This window comes from Archocentrus centrarchus, chromosome 11 (assembly GCF_007364275.1).
Source record: "Archocentrus centrarchus isolate MPI-CPG fArcCen1 chromosome 11, fArcCen1, whole genome shotgun sequence".
Lineage (NCBI taxonomy): Eukaryota > Metazoa > Chordata > Actinopteri > Cichliformes > Cichlidae > Archocentrus > Archocentrus centrarchus.
In genome coordinates, this window is record NC_044356.1 from 5,934,664 (window position 1) to 5,951,465 (window position 16,802).

The window sequence follows — 16,802 nt, forward strand, 5'->3', positions numbered from 1 at the left end:
CTCATTCACCTTATTTACTTTGTTTATACTCCACTCTGCATTTAATCATTAATTGATATTAATCTCTGGCTCTCTTCCACAGCATGTCTTTCTCTCCCCTCAGCCCAACCGGTCGCGGCAGATGACTGCCCCTCCCTGAGCCTGGTTCTGCTGGAGGTTTCTTCCTGTTAAAAGGGAGTTTTTCCTTTCCACTGTCGCCAAGTGCTTGCTCATAGGGGGTCGTTTTGACTGTTGGGTTTTCTCTGTATTATTGTAGGGTCTTTACCCACAATACAAAGCGCCTTGAGGCGACAGTTTGTTGTGATTTGGCGCTATATAAATAAAATTGAATTGAATTGAATTGAATATTAAACAAATATGTAGGACCGCTTTTTTGCATTTGTGCAATATTTCTAAAATTAGAAACATCCTTTCTCAGACTGATGCTGAAAAGCTAATCCATGCATTTATTACTTCTAGGCTGGACTATTGTAATTCATTATTATCAGGCTGTCCTAAAAGCTCCCTGAAAAGCCTTCAGCTGATCCAAAGTGCTGCAGCTAGAGTACTGACAGGGACTAGAAAGAGAGAGCAGATTTCTCCCATATTGGCTTCTCTTCATTGGCTCCCTGTTAAATCTAGAATAGAATTTAAAATTCTTCTCCTCACCTACAAGGTCTTGAATAATCAGGCACCATCTTATCTCAAAGACCTCATAGTCCCATATCACCCCAATAGAGCACTTCGCTCTCAGACTGCTGGCTTACTTGTGGTTCCTAGGATACTTAAGAGTAGAATGGGAGGCAGAGCCTTCAGCTCTCAGGCGCCTCTTCTGTGGAACCAGCTCCCAGCTTGGATTCAGGAGACAGACACCCTCTCTATTTTTAAGATTAGGCTTAAAACTTTCCTTTTTGATAAAGCTTATAGTTAGGGCTGGATCAGGTGACCCAAACCACACCTTAGTTATGCTGCTATAGGCCTAGGCTGCTGGGAGGTTCCCATAATGCACAGTTTCTTTTCATTCACCTTATTTACTTTGTTTATACTCCACTCTGCATTTAATCATTAATTGTTATTAATCTCTGGCTCTCTCCCCTCTCAGCAGATGAGCCCCCCTCCCTGAGCCTGGTTCTGCTGGAGGTTTCTTCCTGTTAAAGGGAGTTTTTCCTTCCCACTGTCACCAAGTGCTGCTCATAGGGGGTCGTTTTGACTGTTGGGTTTTCTCTGTATTATTGTAGGGTCTTTACCCACAATACAAAGCGCCTTGAGGCGACTGTTTGTTGTGATTTGGCGCTATATAAATAAAATTGAATTGATCTGAATTCAATTGAATTGAATGAACGTGACGACAGAGAAGTGCTGAACGAAGGAGTCAGAGGACAAGAGGAGGAATGTGACTTTGCGTTGGGTTAAAAGAAATGCACGAGGGATTTTATGCACCCAGTGCAAGACAAGAAAGCGACACATGCTGTCAGATGTTTTCAGGAAGGCTTTACATAAACTGAGTGTTTGCACTCAGGATGTGAGTCAGAAAAATACCAGGGGAAATAACAAAACACAAAAATATATTATAGAAAAATAGATATGGTGACATAAATAAATCATAAATGAGTTTTTAAATATGAATATGTGTTCGTATAGGAACACCATCAGGGCAACTCAACAATAAAGCTCAAGGAGATCATTTTCTGTTATGAATTCATCCTTGAAACCTTTCAAAAATGTATATAATTGGTCTACTTTTTCAATTCATATTTCCACAATTAAAAGATAGTTTTATATTTAATTTTAGGCATTATAAAACTTTTCATATTTTGGATTATGGACTCCTATTTACAAGAAAGATTTTCCACAGATTAATCAGAAAATACTGTGCAAATGAACCAAAAATTAAAATAATCACAAGTTGCAACCCTCATTTCATGCTTTTATTTACCACCAAATAACTTCCAATACAACTACAAAATGTTTCATATTTTAAAGAACCACATAAAGCAAATGAAGAATCACAGAGCCAGTAACGAGGCGCTGCACTGGCCACGGTTATACAAAAGAGGGGAAAAACACCAGAAAAGTTATATAAAGTAAATAAATAAATAAATAAAAATATTTTTAAAAACTGGCACAGGAGTAAGTACAAGATATTTATTTAAGACTGAACTGCACTTCTCCTCAGAAAGTATGAAAGTGTCAAGACTCGAGGAGAAAGAGGACACACAAGTGGTGGCTGATGAAAGCAAGGTGCAAGTTTATTTACAGTGATCGAGAAAGGTGCAAAGACAAGGGGGTCCAGGGAGGCGAGGGGGGAGGCGGCTGAAGCGGGTCGAGAGGCTGAAGGAATTCCCAGGTGGTGAGGGGAGGTCAGGCAGGTGAGTGAGTCAGGGGAAAGGGGCCAGCTGTGGTACGGCGTGGAACGGCGGGATGACGAAAAGCCGGGGTTCCGAAAGGACGAGCAGGAACTGACACGGGGATCTGAAAAAGGAGCGAACACGAAGAGCAGGTAAGTAATATAAATACACGAAAGCGAGAGTCACACAAGAGAGCCGGTACTAACTGAGAAGTAGTCAATGATCCAGCGAAGAGTGATGGTCTGCTGGCAGCTTAAAGAGACCCTGCCTGATGGCTTGATCCGTAGCAGGTGTGGTGATCTCCGCCCTAGGGAGGCGGAGACACCGGAACCTCCGCTGTGGCCCGCAGGACAAACACACATGTATACAGACACACACACACACACACACAGACCCTCCCCCTAGGTTATGACAGTACCCCCTCCTCAACGGGAGCCTCCTGGCGACCGAAACTTCTCGGGATGGCGCCGCCGGAACTCCCGCACCATGGCCGCATCCAGAATGTTAGCTCGGGACACCCAGGATCGCTCTTCGGGACCGTAGCCCTCCCAGTCCACCAAGAACTGATAACCCCGCCCCCGACGGCGGGCGTCCATAATGCGACGGATGGTGTAGATCCGCTGGCCATCGAGAAAATGGGCAGGAGGAGGTGAGGCAGCTGGAGGGCACAAAGGACTGGTGGCAACAGGCTTAAGTTGGGAGACATGGAAGACGTTATGGATGCGCATGGTACGAGGGAGTTTGAGGCGGACAGACACAGGGTTAACGATGGAGTCGATCTCGAAGGGCCCCAGGAAGGTGGGGGCCAGTTTCCTAGACTCGGCACGGACTGGAACATTTTTCGTGGAGAGCCATACCTTTTGGCCTGGTTGGTAGTCCGGCGCAGGGGTCCGATGGCGATCAGCGATGCGTTTGTTTTGCTCCTTCGTCCGAAGCAGAGCTGCGCGGGTGGACCTCCATAGCCGGCGACAGCGGCGAAGGTGGTGCTGGACGGAGGGAATGGTGAGATCCTCCTCGATGGCAGGGAGGAGTGGCGGTTGGAAACCCAAGGAGGCCTCGAAGGGGGACACCCCTGTGGCGGAGGAGGAGAGAGAGTTATGTGCATACTCAACCCACGCCAAGTGGGAACTCCAGGTGGCCTGATTGGTGGACGCCACGCATCGTAATGCTGCCTCCAACTCCTGGTTGGCCCGTTCCGTCTGCCCATTTGTCTGAGGATGATAACCAGAGGAGAGGCTCACCTTGGCTCCGAGAGATGTACAGAACTCCTTCCAGACCTGAGATGTGAACTGGGACCCCCGATCCGACACGATGTCTTCAGGAATCCCATGGAGCCGAAAAACGTGGGTGGTGAGAAGCCGGGCCGTCTCCAAGGCGGAGGGGAGCTTGGATAGCGCAACGAAGTGGGTGGCCTTGGAAAACCGGTCGATAATGGTCAGGACCACGGTGTTTCCTTCAGAGGGAGGAAGTCCTGTGACGAAGTCCAGAGCTATGTGAGACCACGGTCGCTTAGGGGTGGGTAAGGGCCGGAGGAGACCTGATGGAGGTGACAGAGAAGGTTTATTTTGTGCACAAACGCTGCATGCTGCCACGTACTCACGGGTATCCTTAATCAATGTAGGCCACCAGAAATAACGCTGGAGGAAGGCCACAGTGCGATTGGCCCCGGGATGGCACGTGAATTTGGCTGTGTGTCCCCATTGCAGTACGCGGCTTCGCACTCGAGAGGGAACATAAAGGCGGTTGGGGGGTCCCGTCCCAGGATCTGGTTCAGTCTGTAGAGCTGCCTGAATGGCGGATTCGATCTCCCAGGTGATGGCTCCAATGACGCAAGAGGGAGGCAAGACAAACTCTGGCTGCGAGGAGGAGTCCGTGGAGCTGAACTGTCGGGACAGAGCGTCGGGCTTGACATTCCGTGATCCAGGTCTATAAGAGATAGTAAAGTTAAATCGGGTAAAAAACAAGGCCCACCTGGCCTGCCGGGGTTTCAAACGTCTGGCGGTTCGCAGATAGGCCAGGTTCTTGTGATCAGTCCAGACCAAGAAGGGATGCGTCGCACCCTCCAGCCAGTGCCGCCATTCCTCCAAGGCTAGTTTGATGGCCAGCAGCTCCCGGTCCCCTACGTCGTAATTCCGTTCTGCCGGGGAGAGGCAGCGAGAGAAGAAGGCGCAGGGTCGGAGGCTACCCATGGACTGTTGGGACAACACTGCCCCTACCCCCACGTCGGACGCGTCCACCTCCACGACGAATGATTTGGATAGGTCAGGTTGGATGAGGATGGGTGCGGAGGCAAACCGACCCTTCAGGAGCGCGAAAGCCTCTGCAGCGGCGGGGGTCCATCTGAAAGGAATCTTGGGAGAGGTGAGAGAGGTCAGAGCATGGGTGATGGAGCTGTAATCTTTAATGAAGCGGCGGTAGAAATTGGCGAAGCCCAGAAAACGCTGCAGCTGTTTCCGATCCGCTGGCTCGGGCCAATCCAGGACCGCTTGTACCTTAACTGGGTCCGCCTTGATCTGCCCTTTACCAATAATGTATCCCAAGAACGCAGTGGACTCCACATGAAACTCGCACTTCTCCCCCTTCACGAACAGACGATTCTCCAGTAACCGCTGCAACACCTGCCGCACATGTCCCTGATGCTCCTGTAATGAGGATGAGAAGATCAAAATATCATCGAGATAGACAAACACAAAATGATTGATGAAGTCCCGGAGTATGTCGTTTACGAGGGCCTGGAACACAGCTGGCGCGTTGGTTAGGCCGAAGGGCATGACAAGATACTCGAAGTGGCCGAGGTGAGTGTTGAAGGCAGTCTTCCACTCGTCTCCCTGCCGGATCCGGACGAGATGGTAAGCGTTCCGGAGATCCAGTTTGGTGAAGACGGCTGCCCCCTGCAGGAGCTCAAACGCAGAGGCGAGAAGTGGCAAAGGATATTTGTTGCGCACAGTGATTTCGTTCAGACCGCGGTAGTCAATACAGGGCCGGAGGGTCTTGTCCTTCTTGGCCACGAAGAAAAACCCCGCGCCCATGGGAGAGGTGGAGGGTCGAATCAGACCGGACGCCCGAGCTTCGGTGATATATTTTTCCATGGCATCCCGTTCCTGCGGAGAGATGCTGTAGAGGCGGCTGGAGGGGTAGGGCGCCCCCGGGATGAGGTCGATGGCGCAGTCGTAAGGCCGGTGGGGAGGCAGGGAAACAGCCCGGTCCTTATTGAATACTTCAGCGAGGTCGTGATAGATCGAGGGGACGCCGGACAGGTCAGGTGGGGTCCCCTCCCCCAAATCGGTGGACCGAGGGAGAGAGGGAGGTGCGGATCTGAGGCAGCGCTGGTGGCACCGCTCACTCCAACCCGAGATGCTGCAATTCGCCCAGTTGATCTGTGGATTGTGCAGTTGCAACCAGGGAAAGCCGAGGACGATGGGCGTCTGTGCAGAGTCAAACAGGTAAAAGGAGAGCCGTTCAGAGTGATTACCCGACAGAGTCACAGAAAGTGGTTGGGTCTTATGAGTGATTTCAGAAAGCTCGGCGCCTTCCAGAGCGGAGACCAGGAGAGGCGTGGGTAGCGCTGTGGATGGAACACCCCACTGCTGGGCGAGGGCACGGTCCATGAGATTTTTCTCAGCTCCGGAATCGAGGAGTGCCAAGACTGTGTGACTGCCTGATGGAAGATTTATCCTTGTCTGAAGCGTGAATCTGGGCAGGGAGGAGCATGCGTTAGCTTGACCCGCCAGTATCCCCACCATTACTGACGGGCGCGGTCTTTTGGGCAAACAGGGCAGGACGCGATGTAGTGGCCCTTTTTGCCACAGTAGATGCACTCTCCCGCCTCCCATCTCCGTCGTCGCTCAGAGAGAGACAGCCGTGCGCGGCCGAGTTGCATGGGTTGCTCCTCCGCGCCGCAAGGGGGCGCCGTAGCCGGGCTGTCGTCCGCTAGGAGGCTCCTCCGGTCCGCGGAAACCGCCCGGCGAGGGGCATGCTGGGAGTTGTAGTTCCTCGGAGTCCGTCGTGCTCTCAGGCGGTCATCTACATGGATACACAATGAAATCACGGCCTCCAAGGACTGAGGCAAATCCCTAGTGGCAAGTTCATACTTGAGATCATCATTAATATTGTTCAGGAATACTCCCCTGAGCGCCTTTTCCTCCCAGCCGGCCTCCTCCACGAGGATCCGGAAATCCACGGAGAAATCCGCCATGCTCCGTTGTCCCTGCCGCAGGCTGAGCAACTTCTGGGATGCGGATTCGGGGCTGGTTCCTTTATCAAACACCTCCTTAAATCGAGACAAGAACGCATGGAAAGACAGATCGGGGTTTCCCCGTAACACAGCGTGCCCCCACTCTAATGCTCTACCGCGGAACAGATTGACCATAAAACCAATCTTTGCACAATCAGAAGCGTAGGCATTTCTCTGTTGCCGGAAAACGAGGGAACATTGGGTGAGGAAACCTCCACATTTCCCTAACTCACCGCGGAACACCTCCGGGATGGGCAGAGCTTTCTCCAACGCTACGGCGGGCTCGGTCGCGGAAGCCAAACCAGCCGGCGGATCTGTCGGCGGAGGGGATAAATCCTGGTGACGGGGCGTAGCGGATGACATGGTGGATTCCAACATACCTCGGAGATCGGCGAGCTGTTGGGTGGCTGCGCCCAGCTGACTGGAATCCAGACGGAGCATATGGTCGTGACGCTGGAGGGTTTCCTCCTGAATAGCCAGGGCCCGATGAACCGGATCAGCGTCCGCGGTGTCCGGTTTTGGCTGGATCATTCTGTCAAGACTCGAGGAGAAAGAGGACACACAAGCGGTGGCTGATGAAAGCAAGGTGCAAGTTTATTTACAGTGATCGAGAAAGGTGCAAAGACAAGGGGGTCCAGGGAGGCGAGGGGGGAGGCGGCTGAAGCGGGTCGAGAGGCTGAAGGAATTCCCAGGTGGTGAGGGGAGGTCAGGCAGGTGAGTGAGTCAGGGGAAAGGGGCCAGCTGTGGTACGGCGTGGAACGGCGGGATGACGAAAAGCCGGGGTTCCGAAAGGACGAGCAGGAACTGACACGGGGATCTGAAAAAGGAGCGAACACGAAGAGCAGGTAAGTAATATAAATACACGAAAACGAGAGTCACACAAGAGAGCCGGTACTAACTGAGAAGTAGTCAATGATCCAGCGAAGAGTGATGGTCTGCTGGCAGCTTAAAGAGACCCTGCCTGATGGCTTGATCCGTAGCAGGTGTGGTGATCTCCGCCCTAGGGAGGCGGAGACACCGGAACCTCCGCTGTGGCCCGCAGGACAAACACACATGTATACAGACACACACACACACAGACCCTCCCCCTAGGTTATGACAGAAAGTTTTTTAAAGCATCCACAGAATAAAAGATGATGCAGCAATGACAGACCAAAGAAGAATAACAAGAGCAGGGTGCTCTACATTTGTGCAGATTAAACAGGGACACCCACTGTTTTTCTTGTGTGTGTGTGTGTGTGTGTGTGTGTGTGTGTGTGTGTGTGTGTGTGTGTGTGTGTGTGTGTGTGTGTGTGTAAAATGCATGAGTTTGTAAGCAAAAGATGGTTGTAGCTACCATGTTGTCAACCACTGGTTTTGAACCCTTAATCTTAGCATTTTGGCCAGTGCTATGCAGGGTTATTATAGTTAATGAAAACGAACAAAATAACAAAAACTGAAAAATAAAAAAAAATTTTCGTTAACTAAAATAAATAAAAACTATAATTAACAGGAAAAAACAATAACTAACTAAAACTGTATTCTAAGTTTACAAAACTAACAAATTATAGATAAAATGACCTTTGTTTTCGTGTGTGTCATTTTATTTAAAAGCCTTGTCGATTGATATGAAATCACTTTTTCCACTCTACGAGTTTAAGCTGGGAGTGCCATCGGGCAAGTGTGTGCGTGCGCGGGCTCACCGCGCTGGTCTGCAAAGTCTGCCGAGATAGCAGCAGAGTCTCATATGGAGTTTCTTTGAGTACAATAACACAGATAGCAGCGAGTGGATCTTGTTGCGGATGATGAAAAATATGCGGAACACTTCTCATTTCAGGAAAAAACCACCAACATCAAAGTCCACCTGACAAGCGCACACAAGGCAGCCACCTGCTCTGATCCTACGACCTAACCCTCTGGAGAAACGTGACTACCTGTGGCATCCACGCAGCCGCAACTTTGTGATTAACCTTTTAAGTCCTTGTGCGTTTCCAGATGCTTTTTCGCCGCAGTGTTTGAATTTATCAGTCAGAGAATAACAATCAGGAATAATAATCAAAGCATCAATATAAGGACTCTCAAATGTCAGCAAATTCCTGGAGGGAGACTGCTGTCGGAATGGACGTGAAGGAATGAAGAAAGTGAAAAAACAGGGACAAATATGTTTGCAGCCAAAAAACTGAGAACAAAGAGCGAGGACCACTTCCGTAGGTTGTGTACAGAGGCTGCAAAGACCCTGCAAGTCTAATTAGAGAGCATTTAACCAAGCTAGCTCCAAAAACAGAAGCAGCTTCAACATCAACATCAGGATGCAGCTGGATTTGAGCTTTGTCTCCTTCAGAGTTCAGTTTGCTTTTGTCAAACACCACATGTAGATGTTGTTAATCTACTGCGTTGCTGAAGTTTATTGGGAATTTATTGTAGAATTTATTGAGGTTTGGAGTTCATGTTTTTCTTTATGTTTCTCCCTGTTCATGAGTGTCCTTAATATTACACACATTTAGCATGTAATGCTGTTGTCTTGTGAACAGTTGTTTGTTGTATATATTTCTTTAAATGGTATCTTTTCTCAAGTTTTTATAACATAATAGTCACTCTTGCACCTTGAATCTTGCACCTGACAAAGTATGAAAAACTAAAACTAATACTGAAGCTAATGAAACGAAACTAAAACTAATCATTAAACCTAAAATAAAGACTGATAAAAACAAGCAAAACCACTCTGACTACTAACTAAAACTGACTGAATTAGAGAAAAAAAGTTAATACGATCTAAAAATAACTATAATGTAAAATCCCAAACTATTATAACCTTGCTGCCATGCTGTTCTTCTGGAGCCAGAAGTAAACATACACTGCTCAAAAAAAATAAAGGGAACACTTAAACAACACAATATAACTCCAAGTAAATCAAACTTCTGTGAAATCAAACTGTCCACTTAGGAAGCAACACTGATTGACAATCAATTTCACATGCTGTTGTGCAAATGGAATAGACAACAGGTGGAAATTATTGGCAATTAACAAGACACACTCAATAAAGGAGTGGTTCTGCAGGTGGGGACCACAGACCACTTCTCAGTACCTATGCTTTCTGGCTGATGTTTTGGTCACTTTTGAATGTTGGTGGTGCTTTCACACTCATGGTAGCATGAGACGGACTCTACAACCCACACAAGTAAATGGTAAATGGACTAGTTCTTATATAGCGCTTTTCTACTCAGTATGAGCACTCAAAGCGCTGATACAACCTGTTTTGCATTCACCCATGCACTCCCATTCATACAAGCACTTCCATTTTTACAAAGCTAAGTGCTTTTTTAATTAACTAACATTCACACGCATACATACTCCGACAGAACGGTCGGAGAGCAACTTGGGGTTAAGTATCTTGCCCAAGGATACATTGGCATGTAGCCTGGAGTAGCCAGGATTCGAACCGCTGACCTTCCGATCAGTAGGAGACCTGCTCTACCTACTGAGCTACAGCCACAGCCACAAGTGGCTCAGGTAGTGCAGCTCATCCAGAATGGCACATCAATGCAAGCTGTGGCAAGAAGGTTTGCTGTGTCTGTCAGTGTAGTGTCCAGAGGCTGGACACTACCCTAACCCTAACCCTACGCTGAAGGCTGGAGGCTACCAAGAGACAGGCCAGTACACCAGGAGACGTGGAGGAGGCCGTAGGAGGGCAACAACCCAGCAGCAGGACCGCTACCTCCGCCTTTGTGCAAGGAGGAACAGGAGGAGCACTGTCAGAGCCCTGCAAAATGACCTCCAGCAGGCCACAAATGTGCATGTGTCTGCACAAACGGTTAGAAACCGACTCTATGAGGATGGTACGAGGGCCCGACATCCACAGATGGGGGTTGTGCTCACAGCCCAACACCGTGCAGGACGCTTGGCATTTGCCAGAGAACACCAGGATTGGCAAATTTGCCACTGGCACCCTGTGCTCTTCACAGATGAAAGCAGGTTCACACTGAGCACATGTGACAGACGTGACAGAGTCTGGAGATGCCGTGGAGAGAGATCTGCTGCCTGCAACATCCTTCAGCATGACCGGTTTGGCAGTGGGTCAGTAATGGTGTGGGGTGGCATTTCTTTGGAGGGCTGCACAGCCCTCCATGTGCTTGTCAGAGGTAGCATGACTGCCATTAGGTACCGAGATGAGATCCTCAGACCCCTTGTGAGACCATATGCTGGTGCGGTTGGCCCTGGGTTCCTCCTAATGCAGGACAATGCTAGACCTCATGTGGCTGGAGTGTGTCAGCAGTTCCTGCAAGATGAAGGCATTGAAGCTATGGACTGGCCCACACGTTCCCCAGTATTACTTAAGACCAATACAAAAAAAAAAAAAAAAAGATTTTTAGAAATGTTGTGCTCTACAGTAAGTTTTAAGTTTTAGTGCTCTAAAACTTCCTGGTAGACGGCTGCGTTGACCTTAGACCTCAGAAAACACAGTGGACCAACACCAGCAGATGACACGGCACCCCAAACCATCACTGACTGTGGAAACTTTACACTGGACCTCAGCCAGCGTGGATTCTGTGCCTCTCCTCTCTTCCTCCAGACTCTGGGACCTTGGTTTCCAAAGGAAATGCAACATTGACTTTGATCAGAGAACATAACTTTGGAGCACTCAGCAGCAGTCCAGTCCTTTTTGTCTTTAGTCCAGGCGAGACGCTTCTGACGCCATCTCTGTTCAAGAGTGTCTCGACACGAGGACTGCGACAGCTGAAACCATGTCTGCATATGTCTGTGCGTGGTGGTTCTTGAAGCTCTGACTCCTGCTGCAGTCCACTCTTTGTGAATCTCCCCCACATTTTTGAATGGGTTTGTTCCACAGTCCTCTCCAGGGTGCAGTTATCACTATTGTTGGACACTTTTTTCTACCACATCTTTTCCTTCCTTTTGCCTCTCTATTAATGTGCTTGGACACAGAGCTCTGTGAACAGCAGCCTCTTTAGCAATGACCTTTGTGTCTTGCCCTCCTGGTGCAAAGTGTCAAAGGTCGTCTTTTGGACAACTATCAAGTCAGCAGTCTTCCCCATGATTGTGTAGCCTACAGAACTAGACTGAGAGACCATTTAAAGGCCTTTGCAGGTGTTTGGAGTTAATTAGCTGATTAGAGTGTGGCACCAGGTGTCTTCAATATTGAACCTTTTCACAATATTCTAATTTTCTGAGATACTGAATTTGGGGTTTTCATTAGTTGTCAGTTATAATCATCAAAATTAAAAGAAACAAACATATGAAATATATCAGTCTGTGTGTAATGAATGAATATAATATACAAGTTTCACTTTTTGAATGGAAATACTGAAATAAATCAACTTTTTCATGATATTCTAATTTTATGACCAGCACCTAGTAACTTTACAGTAAGTAAAATATACATCAAGGAAAACATTTACTGCAAATGAAATTTGCAGTAAATTACTGCATACATCTATTAGAGCAGGGGTCTTAAACTCCAGCCCTTTAGGGCCAGTGTCCTGCACCTTTTAGATGTGTCTCTGCTTCAACACACCTGAGTCAAATAAAGAAGTCATTAACAGGACTCTGACTGAAAAACAAGTGACATGAATAGATTCCCTTTATTGTGCATTCTTTAATGTAAATGTTAATTGCTGTACCTTCTGAAACAATGTTACTGTACCATATTTATAAATCTGTAAGTGAGGGAGATAGTATTGCTTTGAATAATGCACAGCAGAGAGATAAGAGAAGGAGTGGACAGCCCTTCCTCTGAGCCTCCATCTTCCTGTCAGTGCATTTGGAGAGGACTGCCTCGTGCCAGGTTTCTGCAAGCTAGCAGCGAGCCAGATTTAGCTCACAGATCAATAAAGTATTCATACAGTGTGGAGCGATGAGGACAGCATAAAAAGCCCCTTTTCTGATGAATTGCTGCAGTTACAGCACTGAGTGCCTGGACTGTCAATGAGAAGAAATAGGGGAAACACCCACGGAGGAGAATAGAATTAATGAGAGGTCCAAATGCTCTGGAGGTTATGGTAATAATGTCACAGTGATACAGAAATTAAAAATTCAACATCAGAGTGAAGGAATACATTTTTAATCTTGTGCTGTGGAGAAGTTCAGCCACGCTGACTGAGGAACAGATTCTTTAATGTTTTCAGTTTGTTGAGGGTACACCTGAGAATGAAGTGTCAGGAAAAGAGGTTCTCTGGGTTCTTGGTGGCTCATCTCTTTTTTTTTAAACTGCTCTAAAAGTTAAAGGAGATGTTTAAATTGTGATAATCATATTCTGTGATTTCCTTGACTACTGCAACTCCTCCTCTCCAGTTTGCACAAGAAGTCCCTCTCTTGACTCCATCTATAGTTCAGAGTGCAGCAGCTCAGCTTCTCTCTGGTTGTAGCAGATGGTATCACATCACCACAGTGGTGGCTTCTCTCCACTGGCTCTAAAATGGGTTTGAAAATTGAAAAGATCACTTTCCAAACAACCCTGAGTCTGGGGTCTAATTTATCCATAACAGAATTAACATAAAAAGATAACCATGAGGTGTAGTGACAAAAAGAGCTAGTTCAATTCTCTGAATACTAAGGTAAGGAGCTTCAGTGCATCCTTTATTACCTCCTTTAACAGAGGAGACACCAGACCATTCTTTTTAAAAGCACAGGAGACAGTGTCACCTGACAATAGATAGCAATACAGGTCATGTAAATGTTAATTATAAGTGTGCTTTCCATTGTGTGCCATTACTTGCTGATATGTTTTGAGCAGCAGGCTGAACTCTGAACCCTGCTGTGATAAAAGCTGCTTCTTATGAAGATGCAGCTTTGCTATAAAAAGCTGTAGATAAAATATTATGAACTGTATTAAAATGATCAATGTGAATTCAAGATTGACCATAATTCACATGATTTGTTTTGTTTAGCTGTTGCTTTATTGCTGGCTTTTAGGATTATCATCAATTCATTTCAGTTTGGTCAGAGAATTTACAAAAAATAAAATAAATACCCTTAACCTTGATGGGACTAGTTTCATGAAGGAGCTATTTTGTTTCCACTGACTACACAGAAGAAGCATGCAGCCATTAATATTTACATCTTCCATCAACCCATCCATTTTTTAATGCTTATCCAGTTCAGGGTCAAAGGGGGTGCTGGAGCCCATCCCAACCATCAGAGTGTGAGAGGCAGGGTGTACCCTGGGCAGGAACCTGTCGCAGGGCTCCACAAGGCTCATTATAAAACTCAGTAACTCACTAAAAAATCAAGAATGATAAATATCCAGAAGAGAACTTGGTAAATAAATTGATGTGGTGGTTGACTTCTCACTTTAAATGAATAATAATAATAATAATAATAATAATAATAATAATAATAATAATAATAATAATAATAATAATAATAATAATAAGCACTCAAAAAACAACAGTTTGCAGTTTCACAGCACAAAGGTCCAAAAACAAGCAGAAGAAAAGGGTTGGCTGTGATGGCCTCTTTAGGTGACTACTCATGTAGGTTTTTTAAAGTGTCAGGTTGCTCACAGAGGAGCATCCTTCCTGCATTAGCACTGAAAGATCCCTCTCCTGGGATATGGGATGCAGCAGTAAACAGCAGCAGTAGAAGCCTACAAAAGCTGTGCCAAGGTCAGACTGATGCCCGTCCAAACCTTTTTTCTACATTATTTTATTTATTAAAAAAGTGCCCTTTTAAAAGTTAACTTAAAGAAATCAGTGGTTGGAAGGATGAAGGTAATGAAAATGAAACATAATTCAAATTATATTTTGATGTTTTACTCTGACCTCTTTACACTGGGAAATCACCATCTCCAAATCATATTACATGATGATGGGGTTAGATGATCAAAAAAAAAAACGAAAACCCTTCATAAAAAACTCAGATTAACCCTTCAGCGCTGAATGGTACCCACTTTTGGGGAGGCTTGAGCGCTAAAGCACCTTTATGCCAATTATCTAGAATATGATTGCATGGACCTTCAATGTAGATCTGCAGCAGTGCCACCTGGACTTACTCCATTCACAGATTTTGGTCCTGTAAAGATGGCAGGATCTCTCATCTTCACACATTTGCCACAGATTTCTTTATTTCCACTTAATCAATACTGGGTGGTTATATAAGAATTATGGGTGTTGTCAGCAGATTTAAAAAAAAAATGGTCCGCAAATTAGTGTCAGAGGGTGTGGTCACTGAACTTCAGGTCATGCCCACCAAAATCTGCTTACACTCGCAAGTCTGCTTAAACCATTTAAAGCTACATCAATAAGTTCTACTTTAGTTTCTATCAAAACGTGTATGGGCATTCCACAAGAAATGGTTCAAATGAACCCTTTGCTGGGGCCTATTTTCACTTCTTTTTTTATCTGCATTTTGTACATGTACATGTAATATAATCAGATTTGGAGATGGTGTTGATTTCATGCTGTTCTTATCTAAAACTGCTCTTAATGCATGTACAGGGTACAGTACATGTCTAATTGTATTCTGACATTATTTGAGGGTATTACTGCATGAACTGCACTTATAATCTCCAGAATTATATGAAAGCTCCTTTTCAATCCAGTCATTCGGTATTCAGGATACACAAGGATACAGATAATCAAAACATGGCTCAGGACATTATTGAAGTAGCTTTGCATGATTCCTTTATCACAATAATGCTTATTTATCTCATATTGGGCCTCAGCACATCACCTCATTTTATTCTGTTTTAGCTCCTCTCCTTTTAGCAAACGTTCTTCTGATTGGCTGCCCCTCATAAACACAAGGTTTGAACAGCACTTGGGTGGGGCTTGTTTGCTCACAGCCCAACTGAATGATGGAGACAAACATATTAGGGATATCCCTTTCCAGAGCCACACTTGGAAAAAAAATCGGAACTTTTGGTTCACCAGGATTAGATGTACCTACACTGACTTCATTATTTACCTGAGATCACATGAACTGAAACAAATAGGTCTGCTATACAGAATGATACTAAGATGTTTCAAGCTAATTAAAAATATGAAAAGTATGAAAAATATACTTTATGAAGGAAAACTGAGTATTTCCAGACAAGATCAAGTGCTGAAATTACAGCATGTGCTCTCAAAGTTGTATGAATATAACATACACAAACACAAAGAAATGTTGCAGTTACAGTATTGGGACCTTTTTGCAGCATGAAGCAAATGAAAAGATTTCTGGTGCTGTGGAGAATATTCCCGGCTGCAGGAGCTGCAGGAATGAGACAAAGGAACCTGTGAGCACAGCAGAGAGAGAAAACAGTGGGGCTCAGTGAAGAAAGAAGATCTGTCAGGCTCTGATACACAGCACTTGTTAGAACTTGTTAGAACATCACACACTGTGTGTGTGTGTGAGTGTGTGAGTGTGTGACAGACTGTGTGTGTGTGTGTTTTTTCACTGTAAAAATCGATCCTTTCATTAAGTATTCTATGTTTTCTCCCCATGTTTTGGCCTCATGCAGATAAATAAGTGAATAACTAAGTAAATAACTTCAAACAGTTAATAGTGGCATGTTTTTCTTTTCTGTGTCTTTCAGGATGTCGATCGTCAGCATCGTTGCCAGGGAGATCTTGGACTCCCGTGGAAACCCCACTGTTGAAGTAGACCTTCACACTGAAAAAGGTGACCACTAAGAGCCTGTCTGCACAGGAAGAAAATAACTTCACTACCAGGAAATCAGCTCACACTCATTATTATAGAAATTAACTAAAAAAATGGAAAACTTGGTGATCCAAAACAGCTGTTTCTTACATCAGATGACCTTCATCTGACCTTTAAAAGGAAGACTGAAGCTGAGACTATGCACGCCTCAACTAAAGGGATGATTATGATATAACACAAGGCTTGGGGACAACAGTCTGAGCTGAACGTTTGTCTAATATTTGTGGCATAATTGTTTCTCTTTATATTTGTCTTCCAGGTTTATTCAGGGCTGCGGTGCCCAGTGGAGCCTCCACAGGGATCTATGAGGCTCTGGAGCTTCGAGATGGCGATAAGAGTCGATTCAAGGGCAAAGGTATGAAGATTTCTCAGCTGAGCTTGTATTTAATGAAAACTTAAAGCTGCATTCAGTAATTATGACCAAAAGGGGGCAATATAAATAAATACACTTCTAATTAAAATCTTAAGACCAGTTAAAAAATTGCGAGAATTTGTATTTTGCACTATTGGATCTTAAGAAGGTTCTACTGTAAGTAGAGCTTCACAATGTTAAAAGAAGAAATTGGTGCAAAGACCAAAACATTTGTGCAGGGAATTTTCTGAAA

General features: G+C 45.6%; 1 protein-coding gene across 1 annotated transcript in view; it reads left to right on the forward strand.

Moving 5' to 3' along the window:
• The window catches only part of LOC115788690 (gamma-enolase), an 86,664-nt gene that overhangs the window by 13,341 nt on the left and 56,521 nt on the right, over nt 1-16,802 (forward strand). The window contains exons 2-3 of the mRNA XM_030741827.1: nt 16,073-16,158; nt 16,457-16,552. Coding sequence (XP_030597687.1) covers nt 16,074-16,158; nt 16,457-16,552 — 181 coding nt within the window. The 5' untranslated portion in view covers nt 16,073. The remainder of the gene's footprint in view (nt 1-16,072; nt 16,159-16,456; nt 16,553-16,802) is intronic.